Here is a 16,890-nt window from a genome sequence, read left to right as displayed (position 1 = left end):
CCCTTACATTACAATACGTGCAGTTTAAACCAACCCTCCTTCCTCACTCTCCGTCTTTCACCTGCCTATTCTGCCCACTAACCTTTCCCACACCACCCTCCATACCAACTTCTAGCCCCTCACGTGCCCCTGCCCTGCAGGAGATCCCACCACCCGCCAATCTAGTTTAAACCCTCCCGTGAAGTATTAGCAAACCTGCCCGCTAGGATGTGGTTCTAAAATTCATCACATAACCAGCAAATGCAACAAAGATAAATTGTAACCATGTTATCTAGACTTACGCATCCTAGTAATAAAACACTGCAAAAAACTATGGAGTTTTCTGTATATTTTATTAGTCAATGATCAATTTTTGCAACCCAAAAGACAAAACATACAAATCTAAAATGACCCAGTTAAGTGTTTATAACTTTTATGTCTCATCCACTTCAAGACCAATGGACATTTTGTACAATATCTCAAAAATAATTGTAGTAATTATTTTCCCAATGATAGATGTATTTCATAAAACTTACAATATAGTTAAGAATAGAGAATCACAGACGAGGCACATCTGATGAAATGGAAAAAGTGAAAAATTTGATGCAATTGAAGATTCCATCTTTCGCAGGGCACCATGTGGTACAGTAACAATGCAGTAGAACAATGGAATGCCAGCTTTCAAAACTGCAGGCTCAATTTCCCCAATAAAATTTGCTTTAAATGTATCAGGAAATAGAAATCAAATATGAAAAAGGCTATTTACACAAAAAAATCATGCACCCTGACAGAATTCCAAACAATTTTTTAAAAGGTTTGGATTAGATACGGATAGTTTAAACAAGTCCCCAACATTAGATAACTTTACCTGTATTTTACACATTTAGTTCCAAATCAATGCAACTTTTATGCTCAAAGTCAGCTTCCCTCAGCATTCACCCCTCAATTTTTGCAATGCTTCTGAGAATAGCAGGAAAGTGGAACTGCACTCCTCCATAATCTGACAATCATACTTTCCTTTAAATTGAAAGGAAGGATACTCACTTAAGAGGTCAATTTGCAAAATGGCTTGGTAATTAAAAATATGCAGCATAATAGCAGTCTGTTGCATGAATTATTTGCAATGAGGAATCATCTTTGCAAAATCAATTTTCTGCACTGATCATCAATTTAAGTATATTAATCTGGCAGTAATTAATGTGTTGGCAGATAACATAAGACTTAAGAATTCAATTAATTCATATGTATTAATTTATGCTTAACCCAACTCGAAATTCTTGGATGCATCCATGAAATTTATTAAAGCAGTCCCACAATAAAGTGAACATTTACACCATATGAATGAAAGCCATGATTTAGAAAATCTCTCCAGTACTCAAAACACTTTGCCATCTATGATCCAGCAACAAAATGAAGGCTGCACTTTGAGCTTTGAAGTGTTGATAAAGCAAATCTATGGGTTCAAAAATGAAGGCTGTACAGCCTTAAAGGTGCAAGTGCAGAACCAGCAATCTCTTGCTCTCAGCACACATTCAAAGCAATAAAAACAAATGTTAGTAGATCAACAAAATCTTAAAACATGCTGACCAACATTTTTTCAACTTTATTGCACAGTGTATGAAAGGAATTTAATTTAGTAGTCAAAATGTCTGTTTGATTTCTTAATCTTAACCACCGACATCATTTTAAACACCTCCAGCAGACTTCAATAATACAAATATTTAATTAAACTGTCCCCTCTTCAAATATTATTTGACACTATACATTTTTCTAATATTCATATGAAAGTCTCTATACAACTGCATGGGAGTGCTTGCATCTCCTTTCCACTGATTTTAATATTTACACCTGCCAGTGCTTCCAACTCAAATCGCTATATTTTGAAAAAATCTTATGCTATGATGAATCAGATTAATAACATTAAAAAACTACCATTAATGCTTTAACATTGGGACTCAAGCAAGGTCACAGCTCGAACAACTATTTTACTGCCCACAGATGCTGCCCAAACTAGCTCCATGTTTCCCACATTGCTTCATGAAAATATTTTGAATTTTAATTTAATGTATACACATCTTCCTGGCCTATCTACAATTCAAAATTAGGATTTTAAAATCATATCCAGTCAGCATTCTTTGAAAATATTCCAGTTTTGATAAATACCATATTTTCTGCTTAAAGGAAAATGAATTGTTAATTACATTAAAAAAAGTGGAGTGGTCATAATCTGTAGCCAATACATTCAATTTCACGATCATGTTCAGTTCACCTCATGTAGTAATATAATAAGGAAACAAAGAAAATTACAATGCCATGATTACAACAAACAAACTAAAGGTTATTTAACTTCTCCTCACACACACATTAACATATGATAGCTGAGGTTCTAGCATATCACCAATTCAGTTTAGTTTGGAGATACAGCATGGAAACAAGCCCATCGGTCCACCAAGTCCATTGATCGCCCATTCATTTTCACATCCATTTGGGGCAAATTTACAGAGGCCAATTAACCTACAAACAGCATGTCTTTTTCCAAACTGGAAAAAAAAATCATAGTGAGAATATGTAAGCTCCACACCAAAAGAAACAGAGTCCAGGATTGAACCTGGGTCTCTGTCGCTATGAGGAAGCAACTCTACCAGCTGCACTAGTGTCGCCTACAGTTGCTATATACTCTGTTGAGATAAACTGCACTGGTTGAAAAATATATGGAGCACTCAAACCAAAAATAAAAGGACTGGAAGCATGACAATTAATATCCTTGTTATGGATTAAGAAAGCATTTGGATCCCTGCCAACAGGAAGTTATTAAATTACACTAACTAAATAACATTAATGCTTTAGATCTATGACTTTAATTGGGACTCATGAAAGATCGCAGATCCAAAACTGCTTTAACTCCCCACAGATTCTGCCCAATTATCTGGGTACTTCCAATATTTTCCATTTCAGATTTCCAACAAATGCAACATTTTAATTTTACTTTAATATTAAGCCTTATCTTTAAATGCACTGGTCTGTAATAGAAAATAATTTCTACAGTGTGCTAAAGTATTTGCCATCAACATTTAACATAGCTGTCAGCATTCTGTAAATATCTGTGCAGATTTCTTAATGCAAGTCTTTTAAAACATATGTGGACTTTTAAGAGCTCATAACCCAGCAATTAATGTACCTATTCAGGGGAGGGGAGTGGATTTAATAACCTTGCCTAATCACACTTCTTACACAGTTGCAATTACTTAATGGCTGAACAATTATGACCACATCTCCTATAGATACATTTAAATAATTAAGTGGACAATGAACAGTTTACCTTATTAAATTCCAAAAACAATTTCCATCTTACTGGGAAACTGTACACAATGCAATTTTCCAAATGTAAGGTAATTAAATAATGTAAATTTACTAATGGACAAGGCCAACTTTGAAGGTATTGGACAGGAACTCACTCGAGTTGATTGGCGCAGGAAACTATAGGCCAGTGAGTCTAACATCTGTGGTTGGAAAGTTACTAGAGCATTCTGAAGACATACGTGATAGGATTGATCAGGGAATGTACTTGGCAGTGTCTCACACATCTGATTGAGCTGTTTGAAGGTTGACAAGGGCAAAGCTGTAGATGTTGTATGTATGGATTTAAACAAGGCATTTGACAAGGTTCCGCATGTCTCTGAAGGCTGCTCTGGAAGGTTAGATCACAAGGAGAGCTTGCTGACTGGATAGAAAATTGGCTTCATGGGAGGAAGCAGAGGCCAATGGTGGAAATCTGTATTTTGGACTGGAGGCCTGTGACCAGTGGTGTGCCTCAGGGTTAAGTGCTGGGCCCATTGCTATTTGGCATCTATATCAATGATTTGGATGAGATTGTTCAAGACATGATTTAATAGGAGCTTGAGGGGCAACTTTTTTTACACAAAGGGTGGTGGTTGATTTGCTTCCCTGATAATATTGAATGAGCGGTCAGAGCTGCTGAGGCAGGTTAAATCAAAAAGTTTAAAAAAACATTTGGACAGGTATTAGTATAGGTTTAGAAGAATAGGGACCAAACATGGACAGTTGGGCCTAGTGTAGACGGGGCTTGTTGGTTGGCGTGGGAAGCTGGGCGGATCGGGCTGTTTCCATGCTGTATGACTCCATGACTGATAACTTGATATAATCTTTTTTTTTTAAATGATACAGAATTTATAAAATGGAGATTGCACAGGCATTTGATTAAGGTATTGAGCTAATGAAGTTATCTGAAATTGTCAATTAACTACCAACAAAATGAAGTCTGAAGATAATAACAATCCATAATTATGGTTCTCTGTTCAATGCTCCTACACATAAATTTAAACATACAGGTGCTGACAAAGCATCCCCAGCAATATCAACATTTCTTTTACTTTAAAATCAGAATGAAATAGCCTTATGATTTCATGTATCAAAACTAACAATTGTGATAACTTGCAATTCTACCTGCTATTTTCACTATAATAGGGATAACAGCAAATAATGCATTATTCCTTTCAATTAATTTCTGGGTTTTACATGAAGAAAGCAGAATGTAGTCAAGCTTCATTTACCAGAGTACACTTGTTAAATGATCATTTCACATTGTGCTTATAGAAAATCGCTGGTGGGCGCGGACCCGGTGGGCCGAAGGGCCTGTTTCCGCGCTGTATCTCTAAACTAAACTAAAAATACACTGCAACTGCAAGTCTACAACTCTGTACATAAAAGTTAAGTTTTAATATTCTTAAGAGACCAGGAACAGTTGTCAATGTTGTTTTTGAATCAGTACACGCCAGTACGACATACCGGCACCGTTACAAATGGTAAGGTTGCGTGATATACAGCAGCCATTGGCGTTGCAGGAACTGTCATTTGCTTTCCGGCACTTTTTTGTCTACAAAAAAAAGCACTGGCATTCATCTTTTATGTGGAAGCCTAAATTAAAAAAAACGTAACCTGCCTTTGCTGTAACATGTATTGAAAGAGTTTCATTTTTACGGATGCAGGCATTAAGGGCAAGAGCATCAAGTAAATATATCACCAACTACATTCACCACGTCAAAAACTATGCAATGTTTCTATGTGATAAAAATTAAATATCCTTTTTTTCTGAATCCCATCCAACCAGTTAAAATATCAAATATAATGGCCAGTAGAAGTAACATTTTCAGAGCAGGTGATCTGTTGTTTTTGGACAATGACACTTTTTTTTTTTTACATGTGATAAGCCAGTTAAAATTTTACACCATAAGCAAGGTCATGATTTTTCACTCGGCATTTTGCTTCAATGCTTATTCTTTGTTGGGTCACGACTTGTATTGCAATTACTCTTCATTTGGAGAGCCATTGCAAATGTTTCAAGTTTCTCTTAATCCCACATTGTTTTAATAAATCAATTTGTAAAGATAATCAAGGAACCATTTTACAATTAAGTCTATGCAATTGAAAACACAACTGATTTGATTTTAATTTATTTTCAAAGGATTCATGGATTAAGATTTGTTGGATACCCATCAACAAATAAGGATTATAATATATTATTACAACAGAAACATTTTGTTGCCATTTTTAAAGTCGAATATGCAAACATTAAGTCGAAAATAACAGTTACATGATAAGTACACAATGGCATTTCATGATTTCATGATATACATAAAGTTGTCCAAGAAATATATAAAACCAGGTCATTTGATTTTAAATGGATCGGATTTTGAGATGAAGCTAAGGTTTTACGGACATAGTTTGTTGACAGAAATAATCAAGTTGCTAAACAAAAAAAGGAATATCAATCATAAATTCCAGTTCAGATGAGTAGAAAAGTTTGCTAATCTCTTTTCAGTGCAGATCAAATCACCTAGTTTGTGCTGACTCATACAGGCTATTAAAATGATGTTTTTGAAAAATGATATTGTTTCTCATATCAGGATAATAATAATTCACTTCAGGTTCTTGCCCTAAATATCGATCGTCATAGACATTTAGCACATTATTAAAATTCTGCAAATGAACTGGCTGAATAAGCATCAGCAATCCCCCCCACCACTATGAGTACATTTTTGGTTGAGTGTCATTCCATTAATAACGTTCGCAGGTAAACGTTAAAAGGGCAAAAATGCTTTTGAAGACCATTGGACATTTTATTATGAAAAATCCATTCTGGAATGTGAAAATTATTACGATATAGAACCCACCAAGCAATAACGCTGTCTACTCCAATTTCCAATAAATGTGAGTGATAAGAGACAAATGATAGCTTTTTGCTATCTTGACTCCGAAATCTTGTAAACCCACTGAACGTTTATTGACTCTAGGGTAGCACTAAGTGGATTACATCTGTGCAATTGTTCTAAGTTCTGTTCTGCAAAGATCAGTAGCGTAAAGCAGGAACAATGTGTAGTGCATACCACGAGCTGATACGCCAACAATGACCTTGATGTTGATAGAGACTAACATAGGTAGGTTTCGAAAAATCAATAGCAATTGTAGGCATGATAATCCTCAGAGTTGTTCATTACTTTTGTATCCCACATTCAGGACACATTAAGATGTGCATGGAGGCACGCTTAGGATACGATCTTCCTAATGATTTACCAAAATCCATTGGTGGAAAAGAGGGGTCTTGCCATCCAAAAACAAAAATCACTGCCACGATTGAGGGGGGAAGTTATTTACTTCTGCTAAATCTTGCACCGGTGATCCGTTGAGGTTATATGTCACCTTGATCCTCATACGAAGATGTTGCTAGGGACAAAGATAAAATTAACCATCATTACCAAACAAATATGAACTAAGTAGCAATGACTGGTACTTGATCAGCAACCCAGAGGGCGAGTCTTCAATTATTATACATAGCAAAGGTACAAAACTGTGCAATGAGGTTGGTATCTTTTAGATAAGGAGAATAAATGAACACACATACCCTTGTTATCTGTAGTGAACACTGACTGGGAACTTGCTATAACTACCGAAAGTAAATTAAGCATCATTCACTGAAACATCACCTTGATCTATGATTTAGACTCTTCAATGTGGCTTTATAGTGATTGTGAAAGAATACGGCTGTTTGCACAATACGTCGAATGGACAAAAATTATGACTTGCTAGTGTCATCCAAATCCATCATTACATTTTTTTAAATTAAAGCAAAAATCAAACTGAATTGCAAATAGAGAAGGCATCATTGCTTAACCGATGCACAATTGAAGGTCTTGCATCAGGAAAAGGCAAGTTTTTTTATAAAATTAAAGTTGGAGGGAATTGAAATTTAGGAGAGAAAATTTGCAAATAGAATTTGTAAATATATACATATAATTCTTGGCAATTTTCAAATGAAATTTTTGAAATGGAAACTTTCGGCTATTCACTCTGAAATCAATGAACCTAGACCGTGGCATTTCATTGCAAGAGGCTGAAATGGAAAACAAACTCATGGTAGGGATTGACTTGGGGAACAGGGATATTATGGCCATTACAGAAACATGTTTGAGAGAAGAGCAGGACAACATGGAACAACACAGAACGAAGCACAGCCCACAATGTCTTTGCAGAATATGAAGCATAGCTGATCTAATCTCATCTGCATGTACATGATCCACATCTTTCTATTCCCTGCATTTCCATGTCCTTACCCAAAAGCCTCTTAAACTGCACCATTGTACCTGCATCCACCACCATCCTGGCAATGCGTTCTAGGCCCCACCACCCTAGGAGTAAAATATTTGCTCCATACATCTCCATGAAACATTCTCCCTCCTAGCTCACAAATATGCCCTTCAGTGCCGGGCATTTTCACCTTGGGGAAAAAGGTTCTGACTGCATTTCCAATCTACCCAGCTCATAATTTGAAATACTTCTATTCGGTTTCCCCTCAACTTCTGACGGTTCAGAGAAAATATGGGTGAATTTGTTGGAAGCTAAGGAATTAAGGCAAGGAGTTTTGATGTCTTAGAATATAGACAAATGACCAAAGAGGACACATTGGCAGCTTCAAAGGACATAAAGGTGAATAATTCCACAGGGTGTGGCCAAGTGCAACCTCAGACCTTGTCTGAAGGGTGGCGAATGCAGGTCCTTTGGCCCAATTCGTCCATGCCAACCAAGATGACCCATCGAAGCTAGTCCCATTTGGCCATGTTTGGGCTAAACCTTTTCTATCCATGTACGGGTCCAAATGTGTTGTAATTGTACCTGCTTCAAAGGTGCTCCTCAGGTTCCTGTAACATCTTGTCCCTCGCACAGTCCCATAAATGATCCCAATGGGTCAAAAATCTGTAACCCCGTCCTCCCCACCAACTCCTCAGCCACGCATTCTCTCTCCTCTCTTTGTATTCTCACCCTCACTAACACTTGGCACTGGGATTAATCTCTGGGTCACAAGTGTTGAGGTCCTGCTTTTTAACCTTGCATGAGCACATCTCTTTTTTGACGTAATTTGTGCCAATTTGCAGCACGACTTCTGGCTGCACACCCTCCCCTTGAAAATGTTCTGCAGCTGCCCCGAGGCAACTTAGTAGCAAGGAGGCAACACACCATCCTGGAGTCCATGTTGCTGCCACAGGACTTCCTATCTATCCCGACTAGTGAGTCTCCTAACATTATATCGCTGTCTGTCCTCTGTGATGTTCAAAAGAAAGACTCTGAACTCTTGAAATGTTGTACCCCAGTGTCAGGTCTGGTGCCATAGACCTTAATGTTCCTACTGTTGCTGCTTTCCTATGAACGGTCAGCCCCCAACAGTATTCAAAACGGTATACTTGTTTGAGAGGAATAGTTACAAGGGATTCCTGAACTCTCTACCTACTCCTTTTCCTGGTCAACTCCCGGGAGGGCGGGACTGACATATGATGAAAGAATGGGTCGACTGGGCTTGTATTCACTGGAATTTAGAAGGATGAGATGATATCTTGTATAACTTATGGATTTTATATACACATATTTATTTATGTGTATATATGATCTATGCTATATAGACACACTGAACTGTTATGTATTTATGCTTACAATACTCTGTTGTGCTGCAGCAACCAAGAATTTCATTGTCCTATCTGGAACACATGACAAACTCTCTTGACTTGAAACATATACAATTCTTAAAGGATTGGACAGGCTAGATGCAGTAAAAATGTTCCCGATGTTGGGGGCAGTCCAGAACCTGGGGTCACAGTTTAAGAATAAGGGGTAGGCCATTTAGGACTGAGATGAGGAAAAACTACTTCACCCAGTGTTGTGAATCTGTGGAATTTTCTGCCACAGAAGTCAGTGGGGGCCTATTCACTGGATGTTTTCAAGAGAGCTTGATTTAGCTCTTAGGGCTAAAGGAATCAAGGGATATGGGGAAAAGCGGGAATGGGGTACTGATTTTAGATGATCAGCCATGATCATATTGAATGGCAGTGCTGGCTCGGACCGAATGGCCAACTCCTGCACCTATTTTTCTATGCTTCTACCAGACAATCGTGAGGTCATCTAGCTACAGCTCCTGTTCCCTCATGCTGTAAGTCAAGAGCTACAGCTGGACACACTTCCCACACTTGCAGTCTTCAGGGCTACGGGAAATCTCATAGTTTTCCCACATCCCCCAGGAGGAGCATACCAGTACTCTAACTGCCACCTCCTCTACACAAATACCAAAGAGGAGTTACAAAAAAGACCCTGCCTTATCTTACCATCTACCCTCTGCTCATCCTCTCTGGCTGAGCCTCATGAGCAAATGCAGGGGTCGGCAACTTTGTTCTGCATAGGGGCCAGGATCCAATCTGCGAGCGGATGGCGGGCCACATCTATTGCCATAGTTAATAAATGGAAATAATAATACATACGAACTGAACTTTGAATTATATTTATATATTTAAGCAATATTCTGTCTACTGAACATAGCAGTTAGTTTGAGACGCAGTTATTGAAACTACCCTCACCCCTCTGTCCTAAACTTCATGCAGACTCTTTGTTACCCTCCCTTCCCCATAGAAATTCACTCTCTCCCTCTCCACCCCCTATCCCCCTTTCCCCATCCCTCTCCTCCCCTCTCTGCCTTTCTCCCCCCCCATCCTCTCCCCCCCTAGCCTCCAAGGGCCAATCCCATCCATTTCTTTCACCCTGAGTTTACAGTTGCTTTATTCCCTCTCTCATGCTGCAGTAAATTGAAAACTGATCACTTCTGGGAAACAGAAACATAGAAAATAGGTGCAGGAGTAGGCCATTCGGCCCTTCGAGCCTGCACCGCCATTCAATACGATCATGGCTGATCATCCAACTCAGTATCCTGTACCTGCCTTCTCTCCATACCCCCTGATCCCTTTAGCCACAAGGGCCACATCTAACTTCCTCTTAAATATAGCCAATGAACTGGCCTCAACTACCTTCTGTGGCAGAGAATTCCAGAGATTCACCACTCTCTGTGTGAAAAAAAGTTTTCCTCATTTCGGTCCTAAAAGATTTCCCCCTTATCCTTAAACTGTTATCCCTTGTTCTGGACTTCCCCTACATTGGGTACAGTCTTACTGCATATAACCTGCCCATCCCCTTAAGATTTTTGTAAGCATTTATAAGATCCCCCCTCAATCTTCTAACTTCTAGCGAGTACAAACCGAGTCTATCCAGTTTTTGTTCATATGAAAGTCCTGACATCCCAGGAATCAGTCTGTTGAACCTGCTATGTCTTTCCTCAGATTAGGAGACCAAAACTGTACGCAATACTCCAGGTGTGGTCTCACCAAGACCCTGTACAACTGCAGAAGAACCTCCCTGCTCCTATACTCAAATCCTATAACATTCTGTGAACATGATAAGGAAACGTTCCATCAGATCCCCTTGTATATTTACGGTTTTATCTTTAATTTATGATTCCAGGACAGAATGGTCAGTATGGAAATGGAAGTTAAAATGATTAGCAACCAGGAGATCAAGCAGGCCGAGGTGGTCCAAGTGCAAATCTAATCCACACCTGGCCTCACTTTACACTTGGTAAGGGAGGTCACATTGGGAGCACCGAATGGAATAGATGAGGCTAGATCTGTCTCACCTAGATGGGGGGGGGGGGGGGGGGGGGGTATAGGGACAGGTGTTACAACTACTGCATCTGTACCTGCTCTCCTTCTGTGATTTCCAATAATCCTCCTCTCTTAACAAGAGTTATGTGACATCCTCTCTCACTGCTCCCCCTCTCTGATCCCTGGTACCCCTCCTGTGGCATTTCAACTGGTCCACTGATATCTTCCACCCTCTTTGCCCTTCAATTGATTTTAAGTCACCGCTCTAGACATGTTATATTCCTGAAGGGCATCATTGTTTTTAATTTCTTTATGTGTGACTTATGGTTCCCATTTTATGCAACCCATGGTATCATTTGACATTCAGATTTCCTTGGAGTTGCTGTCCTTATTTTTCACCCGCAGATACACAACGAGACTACACTCATCATTTCTTTTGAATGACGTCATAAAGCTTAGAAATAGGCCCCTTGACCCAACTTGCCCACCCACACCGACCAATATGTTCCATTGAAACTAGTCCCACCTGCCTGCGTATGGCCTGCATCCCACCAGAGCTAACTTTTCCATGTGCCTGCCCAATTGTTTCTTAAAAGTTGCAATTGTACCTGCCTCAACAACCTTTTCCGGTAGTTACCCTTCAGGTTCCTATTAAATCTGTCCCCCCTAACCATAAACCTACAGTGCCCTCCATAATGTTTGGGACAAAGACCCATCATTTATTTATTTGCCTCTGTACTCCAAAATTTGAGATTTGTAATAGAAAAAAATCACATGTGGTTAAAGTGCACATTGTCAGATTTTAATAAAGGCCATTTTAAAACATTTTGGTTTCACCATGTAGAAATTCCAGCTGTGTTTATACATAGTCCCCCATTTCAGGGCACCATAATGTTTGGGACACAGCAAGGTCATGTAAATGCAAGTAGTCATGTTTAGTATATTGTTCCATATCCTTTGCATGCAATGACTGCGTGAAGTCTGCGATTCATGGACATCACCAGTTGCTGGGTGTCTTCTCTGGTGATGCTCTGCCAGGCCTGTATTGCAGCCATCTTTAGCTTATGTTTGTTTTGTGGGCTAGTCCCCTTCAGTTTTCTCTTCAGCTAGGATGACCGGTGGCGCTGTTACTAGCTGCCTTCGCCCATGGTCTGGTTGTCTTTTTTTATTTTGTTATGTTTATAGTGCATTTAAAAAAGCGTTTTTTTCAAGTATTTAATGTGGGGGGGAAACAGGTAGGGCAAGGCGGGGGGAACCGTCCTTCAGTCACTTCTTGGCAAGAATGAGGTTATTTTCCAAGTCACTTCCTCGTCCACACCCGACTCCTGAAGAGTGTTTCTGATCTGTCGGACAGGTGTTTGGGGATGTTTCTTTATTATGGAGAGAATTCTTCTGTCATCAGCTGTGGAGGTCTTCCTTGGCTTGTCAGTCCATTTGCAATTAGTAAGCTCACCAGTGCTCTCTTTCTTCTTAATGATGTTCCAAACAGTTGATTTTGGTAAGTCTAAGGTTTGGCTGATGTTTCTAACAGTTTTATTCATGTTTCTCAGCCTCATAATGGCTTATTTGACTTTTATGGCACAACTTTGGTCCTCATGTTGATAAACAGCATTGAAAGTTTCCAAAGGTGATGAAAAGACTGGAGGAAAGACTAGGTGCTGTTATTATACCTGCATTAAGGAGGCATTTAAACACACCTGAGCAATTACAAACACCTGTGAAGACATGTGTCCCAAGCATTATGGTGCCCTGAAATGGAAATGGGGGGGGGGGGGGGGGGGAACTATGTATAAACACTGCTGTAATTTCTACATGGTGCAACCAAAATGTATAATAATGGCCTCTATTAAAATCTGACAATGTGCACTTTAACCTCATGTGATTTTTCTATTATAAATCTCAAATTGTGGAGTACAGAGGCAAATAAATTAATGACGGGTCTTTGTCCCAAACATTATAGAGGGCATTGTATATCCTCTGGTTCTAGATTCCCCTACTCTGGGCAAAAGACGATGCGTGATGCCCAATCTATCCCTCTCATGATTTTGTAAACCTCTATAAGACCACCCCTCTATAAGCCTGCTCAATTGCTCTGTATAGCTCAGGCCCTCGAGTCCATAGCACTGCCGGTATTCTCCCCCACAGCTTTATCCACCTATTTCTGATAGAGTAAAAAACCACAGTGGTATCATTTGATTTGTTATTTCATATGCGGCAGCATAGTGGCGCAGCAGTAGTGTTGCTGACTTACAGCGCCAGAGTCCTGGTTTCGATCCTGACTGTGGCTGCTGTCTGTATGGAGTTTACACATTCCTTCTGTGACAACGTGGATTTTCTCCGGGTGCTCGGGTTGCCTCCCACATTTCTAAAGATGTGCAGCTTTGTAGATTAATTGGCTTCTGTAAATTGTACCTAGTGTATAGAATAGAACTAGTGTACGGATGATCGCTGGTCGGCGTGGACAGAAGGGCCTGTGTCCACTCTGCCCCAAGCAGCAGCCCAGCGTCGGAGACACGACCCAGGAATGAATAATTTAAAAAAAAATCTTGTTCAATTCCTTCAAATCAAATGTTTAGTTTTAAAAGTCAGTACAAATCTAAGTTTTACATGAAGTTTTTCTCTGAGATTCATCCTGTTTCAAACATTCTCAGACCTCCTCCCTCACCTCTTTTTCTGGTACTTCTGTTGCTTCTTGCTCCTACACAGAACTCAATCTCTTTCTAATTTCACTTGTTGATCACAATGTGTTCTCTTCTAAACAGGAGAAACTAAATGCAGACTGAGCGAACGATTTGCAGAACGCCAGTGTCTGCAACATTCAAGTTGTCTAAAACAAATTCTTAATCCTACGCTACTCTAACTGACCATCTTCGCCTTATTAAGCTGTTCCAACAAACTCCAATGTAAGTTCAAGTAACATCTCATCTTCCATGTTAGTTTGTTACTGTTCTTAGCAAACCGCACCAATTTCAACAACTTGAGATCAATTTCAGTCAGAGAGATAGCACCAAGAAAGGACTTTTGACCGTCCATCATTTTCTCAATTTCTCGCCATTTTCCTTTATTTCTACGCAAACACCTCCGTTGCCATGCGGTGAGAACGGAGAGGTTAAGAAGGAGTTTCTTCCTTGAGGCCATTCGGTCTGTAAACGCTTATCTCACCAGGGACTAACTGTACTGAATGTTTTTCCTTCCATTATTTATTATGTAAAAGAATATGTGTGTTTATGATTGTGTTTATAGTTTGTTTGGTTGTTTGTCTTTTTGCACAAAAGTCCACCCATCATATATTCTTTTATTTTTCCTCACACATCTGTTTTCTCTGTAATTTAAACGTGTCTGTTGTTTTTAAGTTTTCCCTGGTCTCATGAGACTTAAATGTCGAGCCCGAAGAAGGTCCTGACCTGAAATGTCACGCATGTTCTCCAAAGATGCTGCCGGACCCACTGAGTTACTCCAGCACTTTTTTAAATGTTGGCCGTTTCTTTTGACTGATCTGCTGAATGTTACTTGCATTTTCTGTACATTGGGATTTTTAGATGTTCGCTGAACTGTGTTAACTCAAGTTACACTTGGAAGATGACACACAAAATTTACCCGATAGACAACAAATAGAAATGTTTATGCAAAATCTGCAACATACCTTCTGAGGATTAAGCACTTTAATGACCTGTGTAACAGCTCCTGCACTTCGTGCTGGAATTACGTTATTACTCGGAGAAAGAAGCTGCAGTTGAAATGTCTACAGAAATAAAGAAAGCATTAAATTGATATGATTGAATCTGCTCAGTACAGATAGCAACTATGACTTTAATCAATACTAACATAAAATGTGCATTCTCTTGAAGAAAACTAAAATTGTAATTAATTGTAATTGTAATTGATTTTTTTTGTTAGCCAAGTATGAAAACAAAACAAGTGTGTAAATCATACGAGGAATTTGATTTGCCATACAGCCAAACCAAAAAAAGCAACACAACACCTCATCTTGCATGAAACTCACTCAAAAAGCATGACTACAGTCACTAGGTCTGACAGCATGACCTAACATGTCAACCACTACCATTGAGAAGATTCTGCGAATGCATTGTCCACGCATTGTTGGAAATACATTATTATTTTAACTTTAAAATTCTAGGTCAAAATCTTGACCTTTCTTTATGGTTGCCGACTACACACTCTTCAAGCAGCATTTCCAACAGATTTGGTAAAATTAAATGGTCGGGAAACTGGGAAAGGTGGTGTTATTAGTGTCTTATTTTAAAGTTTAGAAGGGTCTATAAATGAGTCAAAATGAGAAAACTATGGTTCTTTAGTATCAATCTGCTTCTTTAGTATCAACTCTCACAATCAAACCACAAGTCCTGTTCTGGTCGCCACATTTCAGGAAAGATCTGGAGGCTTTAGAGAGGGTGCAGAGGTTTTACCAGAATGGGGTAAACTATTCCTTCTCTCCAGAGATGCTGCCTGCCCCGCTGTTATTCCAGCATTTTGTGTCAATTACCAGAATGCTGCCTGGATTAGAAGGTTTTCACCTACTGGGAAACGTTATCTTTTCTCTGGAATGCCAGATTCTCTGGAGACTTGATAGAGGTATATAAAATTATGATTGGCAGAGATAGGGAACCTTTTCCCCAGGGCGTAAATGTCTAACATTAGAGAACATAGCTGTAAGGTGAGTGGTGAAAAGCTTAATGCAGATTTGCGGGGTAAGTTTTTGTTACACAGAGTGCGGTGGGGACCTAGAATGCATTGCCAAGGGTGTTGGTGGAAGCTGATACAATAGCAGCATTTAAGAGGCTTTTAGAGGCACATAGAAGTGCATGCAATAGAGGGATATCAATCATATGAAGGCAGATGGTTTAACTTGGCATCATGTTTCCGCACAAAATATATTTGCTGCTAAACTCCATTGCTTTGCTTGATAATGCACCTCTGTAATTTTACGCTAAGCAGATAGAACCTAAAATTAACATCCACATTCACATGAATGGGAATTCTTAACCTTAACTTTACTCTATGTTTATAATTCATTTTAATTATGTTCTAATAGTTAAATACTTTCAATTATACAAAGCGTGGATATACATGGATATATTTTCCAGGAGATGAAACTGCACTACTTAAGCAACTGCAGTCACAGGAATGAGCAAGGTAAGATAAAGTGAATAGCTTTCATCTCAACCTTGTGCTGGAGATGTTTAGAATGTAACAAGTTTCCTTGGGAGGATTTAAACCAGTACGTTAGAGGTTTTTGCAGGATTAAACAACTGGAAAATCCATCACGCCTTTCATGTAGCATGTGATAAATATGACCCTATGACATGCAACAGGTTTGGTTGAATGATTTTCTGTGGGAGATTCGGAGCTGTTTAAATTAGGCCGCAGATCTAAGACAGTACAGCTGCTGAGATGAGTTGGTGAAAATGGGATTACTGATAGAGGCGGATGAAAGGGAACACAATCACATTGCAAGAGAATAGATAGGTGACTGGTACACTGAGATAGGGTGGGCTCTCTGTGTAGAAAGGAAGAGGTGAGGACTGGCTGAGAAAAGGGGCTGAGATGGCAGTTTACAAGAGGGATAATGAGAGACGGTAGTATTAAATGGAAGGGGAAGCAGAGGGGAATGGGATCTGGGAAAGGGTGGGACACAGAAGAGTGAAGAATGCAAGAGTTACAGTTTGTCTGCAAGTAGTTCTGGTCTGGTGGCTTTATATATGCATTTGATAGATGCATGCAAGACAATGAGAATGCAAGGTCAGGTCCATTTGCGTTCATGTGTGAATAGTGAAAGTGATGGCGTCCTCTTGTATGTGTTGCCTTCCCTTCTTGGTGTAAAGGTCTCGGGTCTGAAAGGTGCTGTTGCAGTCTGAGAGAGAGTGATTACAGTGCATAGTGTAGGTGACACTGTGTGCTAATG

General features: G+C 39.3%; 1 protein-coding gene across 1 annotated transcript in view; it reads right to left on the bottom strand.

Moving 5' to 3' along the window:
* Positions 1–315: 315 nt before the first annotated feature.
* Positions 316–16,890, bottom strand: part of ap1g1 (adaptor related protein complex 1 subunit gamma 1) — a 137,678-nt gene continuing 121,103 nt past the window's right edge. Inside the window, exons 22-23 of the mRNA XM_055649065.1 lie at positions 14,611–14,709; positions 316–6,720 (exon numbers count right to left, since the gene is read on the bottom strand). Of these exons, the coding sequence (XP_055505040.1) occupies positions 6,619–6,720; positions 14,611–14,709 (201 nt within the window). The 3' untranslated portion in view covers positions 316–6,618. The remainder of the gene's footprint in view (positions 6,721–14,610; positions 14,710–16,890) is intronic.

Source organism: Leucoraja erinacea, chromosome 17 (genome assembly GCF_028641065.1).
Source record: "Leucoraja erinacea ecotype New England chromosome 17, Leri_hhj_1, whole genome shotgun sequence".
Taxonomy (NCBI): Eukaryota; Metazoa; Chordata; class Chondrichthyes; order Rajiformes; family Rajidae; genus Leucoraja; species Leucoraja erinaceus.
Note: the sequence above shows the minus strand (reverse complement) of the source record. Positions and strands in the feature narration are given on the sequence as shown.